We start from the raw sequence: 18,885 nt of genomic DNA on the forward strand, positions 1-18,885 counted from the left end.
TGCAGTTAGTACTCAAAACAACATCATAAGTACAAACTATAACTTGCATTTGACTGCAATCACAAACATATACTGTTTTTAAAGTTATTTTGTGTTATATTACACACCAAACACTAGATGATGCAGCCTAATGTGTAGCGCGCGCTAGAAGGTGCCTAAAATTCCTGCTAGACTGCGTACGATACGATATGCATGTTAAATTCTTTTATTGTTCATAACAGAACCTAGAAAGGCAACTGGAAGGCCAACGTCCATTGCTCGCGGATTTGGAGGCCGCGGGCGCGGCCCTGGCTGATGTGCTGGCGGACGCGGGCGCGCGCCAGGACATCCAGGGCAAGCTGGCCGCTGCGGCGCGCCAATACGACGCACTCCAGCGGAAACTGGACCACAAGAAGGCGGAGATCGAAGCTGCGCTCAAGTAAGTAATAATTAGTGGCAAAAGGCGTAGGAAATGGATATTATATCCTAAATAAATCCTAGACTAGTTAGGAATCATACGCAAATGGCCAAATTACTTTCTGGTGTAGCATAAATACACCACAAATTTGTAACTATCATAAAAAATTAGCGATGTTTAACACGTTTATGCAGTTTAAAACATTCAAATCAATTTTCCTAAAATATCCATTAAAATAGCAATGCATGACAACTTTTTGAAACACAAAGTTCCCATGTTTGAATTCAATAAAATGCGGGATAGGTCTTTTATTATGCGTGTAAGTAAAACTAATATATCGAAATTCCAACATCTCGTTACAATCTCTCATATCAGATAAGAGTGAAATTATCGTAGCTCTGTAGTCGATGATGAAATATCTAAAAAAACAGTTTTATCGCAAGTTCGGGTAGAAGCCATTAGTGTTATCTGTATAGAACTTAGCCATGTGCAGTTGTGTACGAGTATACGGTCGTCTTATCAATTGTATCTTTCATAGGGATGGCCGTAACCTCGAAGAGAGCGTATCTCGTACTCTCGGCTGGCTGCAGTCGGAACTGACAGCGTTGCCGGGAAGACTGCAGGTGTCCGCCGATAAGAACAAACTTCAGCAACAGGTGGCCAAACACGAGCCGCTGTACCGAGACCTCACGCAGCGGGAACACGAGATCATCATGCTGCTAGACAAAGGTGTGTATAGTTATCAGCAAATATTTTAAGTAGGCCTGCTTAACCTGCTTCTTTGAGACGAAATGATGAAACATGCACCGGTTCGCGAAGCAAATTTTACTGCGAAGAAGCTGGCGTGAAATGCAGTCATCCCTATTTTTAAGAAACTCATACTTTCAATATTGCTAATGGAAGATTTTTCATGTGTCTTTGTCATTAATAACTTTTATTATTTCGTAAAATATCTTCAAAACACTCAATTGAAAATAATGCTTTATTGCGGATGAACCTATTCTTAGCACATTTGTACCATACATACATTTATATGCTCGTAAACACGCTGCATACAATTGATGATTAGAATTCTTAGATTATCGCCACTATTGTTGAACAACCTACTCGAAATATTAAATTTTCCGCATTTTATCCAGGTCGTGAGATGGAAAAGAAGCCAGCGTACAGTGGACTACGTAAGGACCTAGACAGGATTCAGACACAGTGGGACAAACTCAAGAGAGAGACAGTCGATAGGCAGACAAGACTACAGACTGCTATGGTAAGGATTTTTCTTTAAATAAATTGAAGTAAAAAAAATCATATCTAGTTAAGTAGCGGGCAAGAAATATTGTACCTCGACCTTTATAATGAAATTTCGGCGTTGTAGAGCGTTGTCTCTGACACTCATACCTATGTGATGTTTTGTCGGTCTCAACGACAGAGATAACGCTCTGCGAAACCGCTATCTCTTTCTAAAGGTCGATGTACAATATTTCCGTTTTGGTAATGTACTTCTGGAAGATATTATGTATAAAAGGGATTATAAAATAATGTTCTCATTACTTATTTAGGAACACTGTCGCAAATACAACAAAGCGCAAGAGTCCTTCCTCCCATGGTTGTCCGATGCTGAAGACAGGTTGACCAAACTTCCACCAGTTGCTTTCACTAAGAAAGACGTGGAGAAACAACTTCGAGAGTTGCAGCAGATTAGAAACGATGTTTGGAAGAGGTAAGCCTTTGATTTCTGTTGTTTTGGTAAAGTTTATATTTTGACTATAATGTAATATGATCTTCATTAAAGCTCTTGGTCAAGCAAACTTCTCCATCGGAGGCGATCAAATATAGGTTCTTTCCAGTTCCAAACTCCCAAAACCCTCATGTCCTTCTCCACTCTGTCAATCCATTGACTAGCCCGCCGCCGCAGCGAGCCGAGGTCGGTCGACAGGTTTAGACAACACTCCGTACTTCAAAAAGTTCATCTTTGTTACGAATGCACCAAAAATAATAGGCTACTTGACAATTTTTTTAAGTTGGTCTTAAATGGTTAATATTTGTCCTATTATATCAAAAAAATTAACACTATATTTTTTTGCGCCCTAAAAACCGTAAAACTTTAATTTAAAAAAATATTTTTCTTAGACAGGTGAAAACACTGTCGGCCATGTTTGGCCGATAGATTATCTGTGCTCTGACGTCATGCATTTGTAAACAACAGTATAACCACGGTTATACTGTTGTCTCTGTGCTCTGACGTCATGCATTTGTAAACAACAGTATAACCACGGTTATACTGTTGTTTACAAATGCATGACGTCAGAGCACAGATAATCTATCGGCCAAACATGGCCGACAGTGTTTTCACCTGTCTAAGAAAAATATTTTTTTAAATTAAAGTTTTACGGTTTTTAGGGCGCAAAAAAATATAGTGTTAATTTTTTTGATATAATAGGACAAATATTAACCATTTAAGACCAACTTAAAAAAATTGTCAAGTAGCCTATTATTCTGAATATCGCCAAATATCCTTAACTTAGCTTTCGTTCAAAAATTAGGAGGCTGTTTTGGTCCTTCTCAGTTAGGAGTCTTAGGGCCCAACATTCAGAAACGCACGTTTAAAATATTTAAATTGGTATTCTGTTTATTTGTTTATGTATACATCAAGCTAAAATCAGTTGACGAGCTGAGATTTTAGAATGTAGCCACACTTAAATACTGCTCTAACTTTGGTATATTAGAACCCCAGATAAAACGTACCCGTCTTATTTAGGACAAAGCTGATGGATAAAGCGAGGGAAAAATTTAAAAAATGATCAATGTATGACAATGTAACCCACATTTTCATAAGAAGTTTTATAATATTTGTACAGATCTGGAGAGTACGAGAACAACAGGACGCTTGGTGAAACTTTCATCTCCGCCTGCGATGTCGATCAAGAGATCGTCAGAAAACAACTGGATGTCATGAAAGAGAGATGGGACAGGATCAACAACGGTTCGTTCTTTTATCTCATAAGAAATCTAATTTTACTTCTTTTAGACATAAATTGCTATAATATGCTATAGCCTAGTGCTTTTCCATTATAGTTTAGTCGTCATCTTGCTTTAAAATCCTCTATTTAACCCTGCTTTTGAATCCTATTATTTAGCTCTGTAAGTGTCCGATTAAGTTAAAAATTTCAAATTTTAAATTTTCAACAAACCATTATTATTTTGGTGCAGAAGTACTCCAGCAAGTGGAATACCTCGAGTCCACGGCGCGAAAACTCGGTGAATTCCTCGAAAAGGTCCGCGCTGTAGAAGCTCCTTTGGCAAGATGTGAAGAGAAATTGGAAGCCGCACTGATCGCGCCGCCAGCGGCAGCCAGAGAGGCGGTCGCCCGATTGGTAGACCACGTGCATGCTTTGAGAGCACCTCTGCAGGTTAGTAGCAAAAATTTTTTCGGTAGCATTTGGCTGAACTATGTTAGTATTGTCTATACACAGTTTCAATTTTTGCATTGGTCATTGTTCCCATCTACATTCCGGGACTGGTTGAATTGGCGATCGGGGTATGAGGCGGGGGATGCCCGGCACACCCGCGCTCGTCCGCATCAGGTTATCACGGGGGCTGTGCGGGTCTGCGGGGGCTGTGTGGGGTGTTCCCTCCCCAATTGCCATTTAAACCTGTCGCGTACTACTTTTTCGTTATAATTTTGGTTCCACTGAAACTCTTTCTAGCAAAAATTCAATTATTTGCTGAACTGTTTCCAAAAAACAAATTGTAATTTTTAAAATCCTAAACAATTTTATGTTAATTTCGAAATATTACGAACCGCCAATGAGTGAAACGTCATTCCAGCGTCTCTGTTTCCTTTCATAGATAACTTGAGTATCATCTACGAAAGAGAAAAAATGTTATTCAAGCGCGTTCTAATCTAAAACATTGCTTTGTATCAGACAAGACTGTCGGCAAACGCAAAACTATATAACGTAAATAACTAATGTAATAAAGTAACTGATCCAATTAAATATTTCTTTCTTTAGAGCGTCAATATGGCAGCCGATGATATCGTGGCTCTCGCGGTCGAGTACGGTGGACCTGAAGCGGGCAATCGTGCTAGACCAGTACTAGAAGAGACAGCCAAAGCGCTGGCCGAGCGTCTGCAAGACTTGGAGGCCAAGACCGAAGACGCCAGGGAAAGATTAGCTGGAGCAGCCGCTGCTTTCTCACAATTTCAGGTGAGATTAATTATTTATCTACTCAATGTTTGGTGGTTTATGTGTTTTGCGAACATCACCCAAAAGCCATTAATCCGATGTAGATGGATCCGCAGTTTAAACGTTTACATTTAGACTTATGATGATCTTTGTTCAAAAGAGCCTAATATACAATATGATAATTTTACGTAGATAAAACCGCGAACAAAAGTGGTATAAACAAAACTGTGCTCATTTCAATGGGTCAAGGTTGGTGTTGTTGCCTACTGACAGTGACAATGTGTGGAAGTTTTGAGGATCGGTTTCTGTTAATTAGTTAATCTATATCTATAATCTTGTTATTGATTTATGGTAGGGTAATAAAGTTTTTTGCCTGTCTATCCAATGTTACATTAATATAAGATAAAGATAGCAAGTGACTGAAAACTTAAATAGGTATCTTATTTGTGGAAATTTCAAAAATTAGGTGAACAACATATTACTATACACAAGGTTCTCTTCTTTTTACCGTTATTATGGAAAAAGTGTGTCAAAAACACGTTAATGAATATTTTTCGGCTTAAATTTTAGGATGAGTTTCACTATTAAATATTCATTCACACATTTACTTGTTATACAGGAAAAAGTGAAAGGCGTATCCCACGATCTTACCGACTTAGAAAAAGAGCTAGAAACTATGAAGGCGCCTGGACGCGAGATAAAGACGGTGAAGGCGCAGTTGGACGACTTGGGACGTTTCTATAAGAGATTGGAGCAAGCTGACGATCTGGTGGCGGACTCGGAGAGAGCTGCCGAAAACTTGGTCGATAGTGGTTTCGCTGAGTCTTCAAAGGCCAGAGATCAGGTTAGCAGTTTTACCAGACTAAAAAGTTTAACAATGTTTTCGTTTGTATGAACGTTAAGTGTAGGATGACCTCCAGCCCCTTGGACCAACGACCTGAAGAAGCTGGCAGGAAATGAGTGGATGAGGAAAGACCGTGTGTAATGGCGGGCTCTTGAAAAGGACTATGTCTAGCAGTGGACGCATGCGAGCTGATGGGTTGGATTGGAATGTTAATTGTTTCTCCTTACTTACCAGATTTTTTACATCAGTCATCTTTTATACATGATGAAATTTCGTATATGTTTATAAACATTTTTTCTACAGGTGGAAGGCATCCGCAAACAATTGGCCAAACTGGATGAAAGGGCGCGATCAAAAGAACAAGACCTGGACGATACGCTTAGCAAACTGGAAGCCTTCTATAAGGCATACGACTCTGTTATGGACGATGTGGATGAGGTAACCCAATTGACATTTATGTATTCCACCCGCACATTGCGTACAAGTCATCATTGCCGATGATCCTGACCACTTCCATTTAACTCATGTCAGAGGTTTTCTTTGGTTCCTTACGCTCTTTAAGATCCAACTCCGCATCCAACTCTGTTTACTTAGTTTCGAGGTCCTCATTTCATAATCTGAAATTGAACCAATTTATGCCAAAATGTACCTACCATGTACCATCCCATAAGTTGACAAAAGATGAATTAATGAATTCTCAACTAATAGAAAATCTTAAATTAATACGTAAGCAACTGAGGATTTTGATGTGACAAAGCTCTGAAGCTAACAAACTAGCATTTACAACACTTATACTTAGAACCATGTACAATAACAAGACAAGTTTCAAATGTAAAGTTCGCATATCAATGCAATGTAGCTTGGTATATTTTCATATTGCCAATAAGCATTAATATATTTTCTTTTTCTCAACTCAGGCTGCAGAACAAGTAAGAGGCTTGAAGCCGGTATCTTCCGAGGTGGACCAAATTCGCGTCCAACAGAAGGACTTCGCGGACCTTAAACAAAGGACACTTGAACCTTTGGGTGTGAACGTGTCCCACTGCAACAAGATCGGCCAGGGCCTTGTACGCTCTGCGCTTCAAGGGGTCTCCACTCAACAGCTGGAAAAGGATCTGGAAAAGATGAACGACCGGTGGAATGCTCTTAAGGAAAAGGTAAGTTTTTCCATACCCAGGAAAATAACGTTTGTCATTAGATGGTCAAACACGCTTTTTCTTGAAACTGAATGTGTTAAAATAATGCTAAGTACGTTTTAATAAGTCCTATATTGTGTGGATTTATCAGTCGTGAATTACGCAACTCATATTTTGAAGACAAAAAAACTAGTAGGCTTTATTAAACCTTTATGACAATTATAATGTAACACGCTTTTTTACAGATGAATGAACGTGAACGTCGTCTAGATGTGGGATTGCTCCAATCGGGCAAATTCGCTGAAGCATTGGCGGGACTCGAGAAATGGTTGGCGGATACGGAAGACATGGTTAACAACCAGAAACCACCATCCGCCGATTATAAGGTGGTCAAGGCGCAACTACAGGAGCAAAAGGTACGTTTCTCCCTACTCAAGATTTATTGACAACTTGCTGATGCCCGAGACTTAGTCCGCGTTTTAATTATAAATTAATGTTTTTAAACTCCATGGGAACTCTTTTATTTTCTGGGCTAGAAAGTAGCCTATGCCACTCTAGAGGTATTTAACTATATCCATGCAGGAACATTGAAGGACAAACCATTTAACCTACTAACAAACACATTTTCGCATTAATAATATGGGTAAAATGGGTGAGCTAGTGATATAGGTAATTATAGAGTTTAAATAACGATATTCATTTTCACGTTTTGTTTCATAGTTCCTCAAGAAGATGTTAATGGACCGCCAAAACTCTATGTCGTCTCTATTCGCGATGGGCAACGAAGTGGCCGCCGGTTGCGACAGCGCCGAAAGAAAAGTTATAGAAAAACAACTAAAGGGCCTGATGCAGAGATTCGATGGGTTGACGCAAGGAGCGCAACAGAGGATGCTTGATTTGGAACAGGCCATGAAGGTGGCTAAACTGTTCCAAGAACAATTGCAACCGCTCGTGGAATGGTTAGGAGTGACGGAACGCAAGTTGAAAACTCTGGAGCTGGTGCCGACTGATGAGGAAAAGATCCAGCAGAAGATCCGAGAGCACAAGGTAATTTATCGCTGATTGTAAAACTTTCTTCACATATTGTGTACACTAACGCAAGAGATACGTTTTGACAACCTCATACAAAACTGTCAGATGCTATATTCACAGTATGACAGTTTTGAGTTAACAGCTCACGACCGAATATAAACTCTGCCCCTTAGCACAAAGTCAATGTTATTTTTGCTGCAGCTATACATTTTAGTCAAAAGTCCGAGAATGTCAGCCAATCAAAGATGATTTTGATCGTCACATTGATACCATCGAATTTTCAATTGACTGAGTTTATGGTATTTTTGCTGCAACTGTGCGTTTTAGCTATCTAATAGCTATCACATTACTGTGCTAAAGGAGCTCGAGTCGCTTATTTCAAATACGTACCTTTCATTCAATTATGGCCATGTTCATTTCTTCCGTCCCGAATCTACATTTCTTGAACATGGTACACATATTTCAATAATGTATTTTTTTTATTTTAGCTGGTACATGATGACATACTAACGAAGCAACCTCCATTCAAACAACTGACGGAAACCGCGTCGCAACTCATGAGCCTCGTGGGAGACGACGAGGCTACCACTCTTGCTGACCGTCTCCAAGCCGCTACTGACAGGTAAACTAAAACCTGAAATAGTAAAACCATGAATAAATTAATACTTTTAGTCTTGGAAGCCAATTTTCTTAAACATGTCTCATTTAATAAAACTCAAAAGTAAAAAAGTCACATAATAAATTGTAAGTAATCCCTAACAAATAGCCAATAGATACCCACATAATGCTACGCAAAGCGACTTATATAGTCGCTGGATGATTTTTGTGGGAAACCACACCATTAAGATCATTATGGAGAACTCTCAGGCAGGCAGAGACATGATGACGTTTTCCTTCACCGTTAAAGCAAGTGGTATTTAATTGCTTAAAACACATGTTATGTGGTGATCACATACAATCTCTAGCCTTATTAGTTGAAGTGTTTCATGTTTAGATTTCTTAAACATCGGAATCACTTGGAATTTTTCTCTAGATACCAAGCACTGGTAGACCACAGTCTCAACATTGGCGAGCTTCTTGACAACTCTCGCAAGGGTCTGCGTCACTTGGTGCTGACGTACCAGGACCTGTCCGCCTGGATGGACGGCATGGAACAATACCTGGCCAAGAGGAAGATCCTACCCGTACATATGGAGAAGTTGCTAAGACAAATGGATGAATTGGCTGTAAGTATCTCTAGGGTTAGATGACTATAAAACCATTTAGCATATCGTAGGAGTATTTGGCCAATTAACGAGTTCTGATTGTTATATTTTATAGTCTTATTAAAATACATATTTGTCTGTTCTAGATGATAGGGTGAGCTAAATACAGAAATGAAAAAATTAAAGTTAATCTTGCGACTGAATTTTGTCGACTGGTCTGATCAGAATCCGACAAAATAATATGACCTGAAATGGTCATAACATTTAATGGGATTCAATTTACTTGACATCGAGTCTTAATTATGCTTATAGGTTAAAATATGTATTTAGGATGACAAAATTTACACTATCGATTTCCCTACAGGAAAAAACCGAAGAGATCGCCTCCAAACAAGAAGCGGTAGACAGCACAGTGGAGTCTGGCCTAGAACTAATGAAACACATCTCGGGAGACGAGGCGTTGCAACTAAAAGACAAACTAGACGCGTTGCAAAGGAGATTCAACGAGCTCACGTCCAGAGGTGCAGACTTGCTGAGGATTGCCTCTGAGACTCTGCCTTTAGTGCAGCAGCTATACAATAGTCATTCAAAGTGAGTATACTTTTGAAATTAATCCACATTACTCATTAGAAACTGATACCCCGTATAGGTTTAAATGAATGCCCCTTTCATCTTAGACTGAATCGGTTACTTACCGCATTTGCTGTCGCAGGTTCTATCAAACCGATTTTAATAAACCTTAGCGTAGGGTTTAAGTAATGCATATCTGTTTGCATATGATAAAAAAATCCGTCCATTCTCAATTCCTCCGTTTAGTAAGTCGGCTAGCAATAACATATAACGATTTTCAACAGAAAGAAATGTTTCACTCCGCATTGCCGTATTCTAGCCTAAAATGTTATTATTATAGGTTAACAGAATGGATGGCGAGCGCCGAAACGTGTCTACAATCTGTGGATCCGCGCGAGGAGGACATCTTGAGGCTAGAGGCAGAGTTGCAGGAGTTCAGGCCTCTGCTGGATAACATCAACCAAGTGGGCCCACAGCTGTGCCAGGTTAGATTTTATCTGCCACTTTCTCCTACGCCTTAGCTTTTTGCCTGAACTAACTAGTTTACTTATTATCTTGAATCGATTTGAAAAGCTGCAAGCTTTTACAACAAGAATGGAAGACTGGTACTCTGATTTTCGCAACAGGGTTTGTTTAACGAGTAATTCAGGACCAAAAGAACATTTTCTTGGATAACGATATTTATCAGGCGTTATAATATTATCCGGGATGAATCGCTTAACATATGTACATTCTGAAGCATGGACGAATCTTAAGTCGGTCACCCATTCAGTCACAGACTTGGATCGTCATTGTTTTATGACAGCAATCGACTGATATATTGTGCGATTACAACAGCTAGACTAGAGCTTTCATTTCTTTTACTCTATTGTAACTAAATTATTAGATCATAGATTCCCCTGGATCAACATTGCTTAATCAGACCTATCGACTGATATATTGTGTGAGCATAACAGCTAGACATCACTACCTTCATTATTGTTCTTTTACTCTGTACTAACTAAAGTATCAGATCGTAGGGTCTTAATATACTGATCGTGAAAATGGTGTAAGAATTTTTTTGTGTCCACCAGATATCTCCGGGAGAGGGCGCGACGCACGTGGAAGGAATAATAACGCGCGACAACCGCCGCTTCGACACCATCGCCGAACAAGTACAACGCAAGGCTGAACGATTGCTGCTAAGCAAGAAGGTAAACTAATAGGTATAGGTGGAAGCAAGTTTCAGTACCCAAGACCTGATGACATGAAACTGATCAATCTTCTCACTATAATAAATCTAGATGTTGCAGTCACCCTCTTAAACACATTAATTTCCATCCTACAAACAAAACCAATAACTCCATGTTTATAAAACGAAGATGAAAGTGGTGTGATGAAGGTATTCTTGGTAACTATGTCTCTCTCTCTTTCTGCGTGGTATTCTTCATTGCTGAGGATCGTAACCCCTCACCATTATTCTAATAAAGATAGAAATTTTCTTGGTATAATAACGCGATGGATTCCCAGATCCTCCCGCATGCAACAAACTAAGAGAAGAAGATTTCGGCTCTTATATTTTTACAGGTATTATCAGATAATAGTGACAATAACCGGGACTGACGTAACGTGATCTCCGAAGCACGGACGAAACAAAAAGACCAAATTAGGACCTCCAAAGTCGGTCATCCATCCAGTTACCGACTTAACTTTGCTTAAGAATCGCAACCGATTAATATGCATTATTACAACTAGGCGCCACAATCTTTAATGTAACAATGTCATTAACCAACAATTTGTCCACAGCGATCGCTGGAAGTAGTCGGTGATATGGAAGAACTAGTGGAATGGCTCAGGGCGGCGGATGCTCAGCTCCGTGCAGCCGAGCCGCCCGCGTGCGAAGCTTCCGTCCTCCGTGCTCAGCTCGCTCAGCAACGGCCGCTCAGTGATGATGTTGGTGCTCAGCGAGTGCGCGCAAGAGATTTGCTCAGCCAAGCCAAGAAGGTATAACTACATTTGTTTGTTGAATTAATTAAATTTCATGTTTCAGTTTTGATTATTACTTTTGTTTTGATTTCTCTAGTAAACAACTAAGCCAACAAGCTTTATTTACTTTGCCTTAAAAGCGGTAGTGCGCGTCCCACTGAAATGCACCGCGTGTTGTCCCTCTTTTATACCAATTTCAGTCATATGCTAAAGTACATGAAATTGCTATCCAAAAGACTCACTTGACTCCACTTCTTTTGTATGCGTTGGCCCTAAGTTTGAAATCAATCCGTATTTTTATAATTTCAGTTTTTTTTTCCTCATCTATCATATCATAGATCTCAATCTAGCATACAAAGTTTTTCAGATTTAAACCATGTACACGTTTCTAGGTCCTCCGTGAATGCCAATCTTCCGATGAGGTGGCAGTGATTCGCGAGAGAAGCGAGGAGTTGAAAGAGATGATGGAAGAGGTGGGACAACTCAGTGCTGCGCGGCTAGCGGCCTTAGAACAAGCTCTGCCATTGGCGGAGCACTTTGCCGACACGCACAATGGGTAAGTAACACAGTAATATTTTTACCGTGTAAGATATTAATTAATATACAGTAAAATATGTTGTATAAACTATAGAACTTAGCCGTCTTATTATTGGAAAACAACGCCTTTGTACATTATCAATATTATATTCGCGGGCTTCTTTACCCCAAAAGATAGGTCACATATTTTAAAAACTGTTTTCAGAAAGCACAACATCAATATTTGTGGGCATCCGATATAATGATATTTGTCCACTCTTCAGACTATCCAGGACAGATATTATATCAAATCTTTTCACAAGTGTAACATAATGATAATTTTTCCTTGTCATACAGACTGTCTGCATGGCTGGACGAGATGGAGAAGGCGGTAAGCGCCTTGGCGTTACCGGCTCTGCGACCCGACCATATCGCACAGCAGCAAGATAAGAACGAGGTAATTTTATTGTACTTTTGTCCCACTGCTGACCAAAGACTTCCTCTTAGAAAAGGAGCTTACCTTCGAATACAGAAAATCATCTTTAGAAAGTTAACTTACGTTATATGTGATGTTTTTTTGCCAGTTTGACCATATGTATTGCAAATATCAAAAACAGTTAATTCATAAGAAGTTATTAAGCATTGAGAGCCGTTTCGCCATCGTTGTATCGTGGGTGTTGGCTGACCAAGACCTTCGCTACTGCTCCAGTAGGATAGGTTTCAGCAGAAACAAAAGATACATTTTTCTGGTCCAAAAGGCTCGTACAAATATCACAAAGTATTCTTTTGCATAATACTTGTGTTCCTCCAGTACAAAAGGAAACATTTCAAATTGTCACTTTTTAGGAGAGGCAAAAAAAACTCTTAAGATCCTATAAAGCATTATGAGTTGTATTATTTGCCTCTCCTGAAAAGTGTCGAATTTGAGTTTTCCCCGATTTCACTGAAGGCACACATACTATACATTCAAATGTTTTCCCTATAGATGCTGCAACAATCTATCGCCGGTCACAAGCCGCTCGTAGACAAGCTTATAAAGACCGGAGAAGCACTTTCCAAACTGTGCGGTGAAGACGATGCCGCCAAAGTGCAGGACATCGTGGAAAACGACTGCGACAGATACAACGCTCTCCGAGCCGAGCTTAGGCAGAGACAGCAAGAGCTCGAACAGGTAATGGACATTGATTTCTTTTTTGTTGTTTGTATTCAAAAGTTTGCCCACATAAAATCTGGCCCAAAATGTATATCAGGTTATATTATGTAAGTTATGTAACTAGTATTTGTCAAACTTGTTACAGTATCACTATGTTTTACTTGTATCTAATCTAACTGCGAAAGTCCCACCTTAATTGAATCAATATACTTGTGTGGTGCGCGTTTATTTTATAAAGTCTAACATAACATACGTCCGTCGTCGTTCCGGGAAAGCTGCATCCACACAACAATTGGGATTGTCCCAGTTGTCATTGGCTGAATTGGCTCAATTGGTGTCCTTGTAACCATTGTAGCTTATAGTGAGCGAGTTTCGACCAATCAGAGGCGATTACAACATCACACTGTAGCTGTCAAGCTACAGCGTCTTAGGAAATTCTACAATTTTATTTTGTTAAGTATCAGAATATTGGTTCGCGTGCTATAACTTTATTAGTATGTTTGCGCTCCAATTCATGTTTTAATTGTACACAGGCTCTACAAGAGTCGTCCGTATTTGCGGAGAGGTTAGAAGGCATGGTGCGTGCGCTCTCCGGAGCCGCGGATCAGTTACAACGCGCCGAACCTGTCTCCGCGCATCCACATAAGATAGAGTGAGTACAAGTTCTAAATACTAAGGTTCTAATTCGGCTAAACTGAAACTCTAAGCTAATTGTCAACTCTTAAGTATCTACCATTTCTGTTTTCATTATATTCTTTGCGGATTAGGATGGCATTAAATTGACTCTAGTGATTACATACTACATATTATTCGAAATTCTACGGACTCTTACAAAGCAATTTGCTTCTTCATTTCTAATACGTACTGCTACAATATGGAATGCCCTTCTGGCTTCCGTTTTCCCCGTCAGTTACAATATACAGCCTTCAAAAGAAGAATGAATAGACATCTTTTATGTAGGCAAGATCCACCTTAGACTGCATCATTTGGTATGTTTCCAGTCTAGCGCATGCCCATATAGTTAAAATAAACAAATATCCCCTTTATTCGAGATTGAAATTCTTTGGGATTAACAAAACTTAAACGATCTTGTCAACAGAGACCAAATTGAAGAAAACAACGCTCTAATCGAAGACTTAGACAAGAGACAGGAAGCGTATCGTGCGGTCCAACGGGCTGCCAGCGATGTTATGGCGAAGGCCAACAAGAGCGACCCGGCTGTAAGGGACATTCGCAACAAACTGGACAAGCTTAACAAGTAAATTAATTCATTAATCATTAGAATACTGTGTTTTCAACATCTGTAAATGTAAAGTATCGACTATAATGTTAGAATAATCAAAGAACTACGTAGCAGGTATCTGAAATAAAAATTTAACAAAAGCCTTTGATTCTGTCGCTCATGAAGTTTAAGATAAGTTCGAACTTGGGAATGTGAAAAAGACAAAATTTCATGAAACTTATTTTCTTTAATAAAATAGGGGTCCTGTGGGTTAATTATCAGAATCATGTCGTACGACTATTATGTTCATTGCTCATTGGTATTGACCAAGGTTCAATTGTAGTTCCTATTTTGTATCTTATTTACAGTTTCAGTACATATTTATCGTGGTGTTTTTATGTAATTAACTTTTGATTGCGCCTTTGTTCGCATAGATAAAAGTTTTTTTAAATTCTGTGAAATTTAGCAACTTTAGCTTTAACTTTAGAAAAGTAACATCCATATTTTTTCAGACTATGGGCCGAAGTGCAAAAGGCGTCCAGCGAACGCGGGCAATCGCTCGACAGCGCGTTGGAAGTGGCGCGGAAGTTCTGGCAGCAGCTGGAGACAGTGATGGCCGCGCTGAGCGAGCTGGCCGACGCGCTGGCAGCCCAGCCGCCGCCCGCCGCGCAGCCCTCCGCCATACAGGCGCAGCAAGTCGCGCTGCAGGAGATCCGACACGAGATCGACCACACCAAGCCTGAGGTATGCACTCCCTCTAACTCCCTCTAGAGATATCTTTTTTCATCTTCGTTGTCAATTGTTAGACGTACTAACTAAGCTAGATGAACTCTTGTAGGTATTTTTACGTACTGCGGTCTTGGCCACATGGTCACATAATGCCCAATGTTCTTTGACATATTGTTCAACTTTCCCATATAAAACACCTTATAAATTTTCATAATCAGGTTGAGAAAGCCCGCAAAACGGGTTCAACCCTCATGTCAATATGCGGTGAACCAGAAAAGCCTGAAGTCAAGAAGCATATGGAAGATCTTGACAGCGCTTGGGACAACATCACAGCGCTCTACGCGAGGAGAGAGGAAAACCTCATCGATGCCATGGAGAAAGCTATGGAGTTCCATGACACGCTACAGGTTAGAGAGTAACACAGTTTTGTAGATATTTCCATTTTTTATATTTATTTCAAACTTTGTTGTCATTATTCTACTTTCTTTGCAAAATTGGCCTAAGATAAATGATTCAGTGTGAAGTGACACTTTTATATGTCCTTCTAGAATCTTCTAGCGTTCCTCGACAAAGCTGAGGAAAAGTTCTCTCGTATGGGTCCTCTGGGCTCCGACATCGACGCGGTCAAACGCCAGATCTCGCAGCTGGCGGCCTTCAAACAGGAGGTTGATCCGCATATGGTGAAGGTTGAAGCTCTCAATAGGTAAGACAGAACGTGTTCCTACGTCAGTAACATTTAATATCTAAGAGTTACCGAGAATAAAGGACAGTTTTTTTTCATATAGAAACATTTTTTTGGATAGTCTAAAAATAAATGTAGGCTTTTGGGATATTTTTTTTAAGAAATATTTTTTACAAATATGGATTAGATCGTTTAAAGTTTAAGTGTAATGCGTAAAAAATGATTTCTCACGCGCCATTTTAACTTTATCTGTCAAATTTCATGTCAAGAGTACGATTTTTTTTTTAGTCCTTGTTTTAAAGGTTAACCGTACTTTTGACATGACAGTTGACCAATAGAGTTACAATTGCGCGTGAAAAGTCATTTTATACGGACTATACCTACCATTAATTATGGATGGTGATGGATAAGTATCGTTCATATGGAGGCTAAATGTAATAAATATCTAATTGACTTATAGAAGCATTATAGCTATTAGAATCAGTAGCCTTTTAGCCTTCATTTGAAATTATCTCTCAGTAACTGGATAGTTTTTCAAATATGAGTGTTTCACCCTTTTGATAAACTGCTTTATCCATGTCACTTAGTAATGTTACTAATAATTCTCCGTGTTAATCATGTTTTTCTATGCCCATCCCCGCGCCGTCCTGATGAGCAGAAGTTTAATGAGGCAAGGATATTAATACACATTTTGAGTGTGCTTTTGTTCGTTTGTCGTTAAATATAGTGTTGTCTATTTCTATCTTTGTACAGACAGAAAACCAACTTTAAACCAAAAATAATATTTTTTCTGACTGTGCATAGCGCTTGTAAAGATAGACATAGTATGATGTCTTATGTCCGAATTCTTATTAGTTGTCCATCTTTACTTTTGTTTGTGTCGATGTAAGCTTCTCTTTTTATTAACCCTAATATAAATCGCGTTGAAAATAACGCTGAAATTAAGTTGACCTTTTTATAACGCCTCAAATCGCATGTCGTCTCGTTTAATAATAAATTTTATTTATAACTTTGCTTGGCTAATATCCTCTCAAATGCTAAAAGACGCGGTTTTTGGACCTCCTTGGTCCTGTGATGTTCGATGGCATCACGTCACGTAGGTATTAAAAGACAATAAAAAGATAGCGTTTACGAGATAGCAGAGGCGTCTGTTCGATTTAGACAGCAGTGCTATGCGAGCTGAATTGCACTTCATTGCGTTGAAAATTTAGTTTATTGAGTCGCTAATTATTTATTACTTAAACGTCTTTGCGGAGTGAACTTTCTATATTTGGAATGTACTCTATTTCAACAATTGAGCGAAGTTAGCGAGAGGTGTCAAGTCATGTCTGTTAGCGTTTGAATAGGGTAATAAATATATATTCCGTACAAAATGAGAACTCACTCGCCGTTTTAACTCTATGTGTCAACTGTCATATCAAAACTACGATTTTAGTCCTTATTTTAAAGCTGAACCATACTTTTGACATGCCAGAGTTAAAATATCGAGTGTGATCTCATTTTGCACGCATATACTTTTTGAGCCTGGCTTCCAGCACCGTGTTGTTTATTAAAGATTTGTTCGAAACAATAGTCGTAATGTCGTTGCTAGGCAAGCGGCAGAGCTCACGGAACGCACGTCGTCGGAGCAAGCGGCGGCGATCAAGCAACCGCTGAGCGAAGTGAACACGCGCTGGGCGGCGTTGCTGCGCGGCATGGTGGAGAGGCAGCAGCAGTTGGAACGAGCTCTGTTGAGGCTTGGACAACTACAGCATGCGTTGAGAGACACGCTCGCCTGGATCAAACACACCAGCGACACACTCGATACGCTTACACCGGTAAGTGCCACATAATGGGACGAGACTATTGCGGGAGACCGGGGATAGATTCTGGCCACACTCATTTAATTTTTCGGGATTATATGCGTACTAAGTAATTAAATGTCACTTGCTTTAATAGCGAAAGAAAACATCGTGAGGAAACTGCATGCTGGGAGTTTCCTGTAAATTTCTCAAAGATTTGTGCAGTGTGTAACTCCGCACTTGGCCAGCGTGGTATAGCCTAAACCCATCTCGTTCTGAGAGATGACCCGGGCCTGGACTAGTAGGGGCTGGCGATGAATTTATCATGATAAAATGACGTAGAAAAGACACTTTCTCCGTCAATTTACCATCGCAACGTAATGGCACAGCTACTGGCACTACGTCGCTAGCGTCACTCGGATGTCACTTGTTGTCACACAAGCAAGAAGCACTGATATTGCTCATCCGCTTCCGCTCAATTGGCTTGCTCAGCCGTGTTCTGCTCTATCAGCCCTATACTTACCCATACACTCACACAAATCGTGTGCGGATAGGCCGGTGTTCCGGTAGTAGGAAATGGTAATTAAATCAGTTAGCTTGTATATAATGTCGGAGATGTGGCTAAACTTAGCTTGTGATCAGGTGGCTGGAGATCCTCAAATCCTGGAAGTGGAGCTGGCAAAGCTCAAAGTGCTGGTCAATGACATCGCAGCGCATCAGGCCAGCGTGGACACGCTGAACGAGGCCGGCGCGCAGATAGTACAGCAGGGTACGGGTATGTCATGCCACGCAGTGCTTCTTCATTACTTCCTATTTTATCATATCATTTGCGAAGTCTATGCTGTCGTGGTGATCCAGACGGCATACAGATCGACAGGGCTGTCGGATTTTTCGATTTATTTTTAATTAGGTACATATATGGACTGTTCGTCAAACGATCTTTCTTCCTATCTGGGTTTTTGGGTCTCAAACAGCCTCTTCTCACTTACTGCCATCGCTATTACCACGGCAGTATGGTATCCGTTAAGAAATAAAAGATAATGAGATAAGAAAATAAGTTGAGTACATAATATTTTACTTTATTATTTAATTATACTGTAAGCTGGTATAAGGAAAGTATTACGTTGAGTACCAGCACTGGCAGCCTGTACTATGTACATACGTACTGTACAATTATTTTGATCTTGAGTTACATGTAGTACCTAGAATTATCGATTTCTCGGAATTCACTGACTGAAGTCATAAGGACACTGCTGTTGGGATCCTATCAGGGATACTAGCTTCAAATCTGCCTAACTACTGGTTAACTAACTACAAATTATCTCAGAATGATAAATATGAGTAAACAGATTACTCAGTTTAAGATAATATTAGTTCTGTTTTAACTAAATAAGCTACTGAAAAACGGTTAATCCGTTATTATACCGCGTTAAATTTTTTATCACCCGACAAACCATTATGTAAGCACT

At 39.7% G+C, this 18,885-nt stretch overlaps 1 protein-coding gene across 20 annotated transcripts in view; it reads left to right on the forward strand.

Moving 5' to 3' along the window:
* Positions 1-18,885, forward strand: part of shot (dystonin-like protein short stop) — a 263,692-nt gene that overhangs the window by 214,901 nt on the left and 29,906 nt on the right. For 11 of the 20 annotated variants that reach the window (XM_069499573.1, XM_069499572.1, XM_069499576.1 and 8 more), the window contains 29 exons: positions 222-418; positions 936-1,126; positions 1,537-1,661; positions 1,954-2,114; positions 3,253-3,377; positions 3,605-3,804; positions 4,408-4,602; positions 5,201-5,425; positions 5,729-5,863; positions 6,343-6,582; positions 6,807-6,977; positions 7,282-7,608; positions 8,082-8,215; positions 8,627-8,819; positions 9,163-9,389; positions 9,709-9,853; positions 10,442-10,561; positions 11,154-11,351; positions 11,726-11,889; positions 12,207-12,306; positions 12,835-13,020; positions 13,536-13,654; positions 14,102-14,260; positions 14,737-14,968; positions 15,172-15,360; positions 15,502-15,656; positions 16,294-16,305; positions 17,227-17,452; positions 18,059-18,191. In XM_069499573.1, coding sequence (XP_069355674.1) covers positions 222-418; positions 936-1,126; positions 1,537-1,661; positions 1,954-2,114; positions 3,253-3,377; positions 3,605-3,804; positions 4,408-4,602; positions 5,201-5,425; positions 5,729-5,863; positions 6,343-6,582; positions 6,807-6,977; positions 7,282-7,608; positions 8,082-8,215; positions 8,627-8,819; positions 9,163-9,389; positions 9,709-9,853; positions 10,442-10,561; positions 11,154-11,351; positions 11,726-11,889; positions 12,207-12,306; positions 12,835-13,020; positions 13,536-13,654; positions 14,102-14,260; positions 14,737-14,968; positions 15,172-15,360; positions 15,502-15,656; positions 16,294-16,305; positions 17,227-17,452; positions 18,059-18,191 — 4,984 coding nt within the window. Of the gene's footprint in view, positions 1-221; positions 419-935; positions 1,127-1,536; positions 1,662-1,953; positions 2,115-3,252; positions 3,378-3,604; positions 3,805-4,407; positions 4,603-5,200; positions 5,426-5,728; positions 5,864-6,342; positions 6,583-6,806; positions 6,978-7,281; positions 7,609-8,081; positions 8,216-8,626; positions 8,820-9,162; positions 9,390-9,708; positions 9,854-10,441; positions 10,562-11,153; positions 11,352-11,725; positions 11,890-12,206; positions 12,307-12,834; positions 13,021-13,535; positions 13,655-14,101; positions 14,261-14,736; positions 14,969-15,171; positions 15,361-15,501; positions 15,669-16,293; positions 16,306-17,226; positions 17,453-18,058; positions 18,192-18,885 lie in introns of those variants that run through there. The other 9 variants (XM_069499585.1, XM_069499569.1, XM_069499584.1 and 6 more) reach the window with 4 other exon arrangements.

This window comes from Maniola hyperantus, chromosome 7 (genome assembly GCF_902806685.2).
Source record: "Maniola hyperantus chromosome 7, iAphHyp1.2, whole genome shotgun sequence".
Taxonomy (NCBI): Eukaryota; Metazoa; Arthropoda; class Insecta; order Lepidoptera; family Nymphalidae; genus Maniola; species Maniola hyperantus.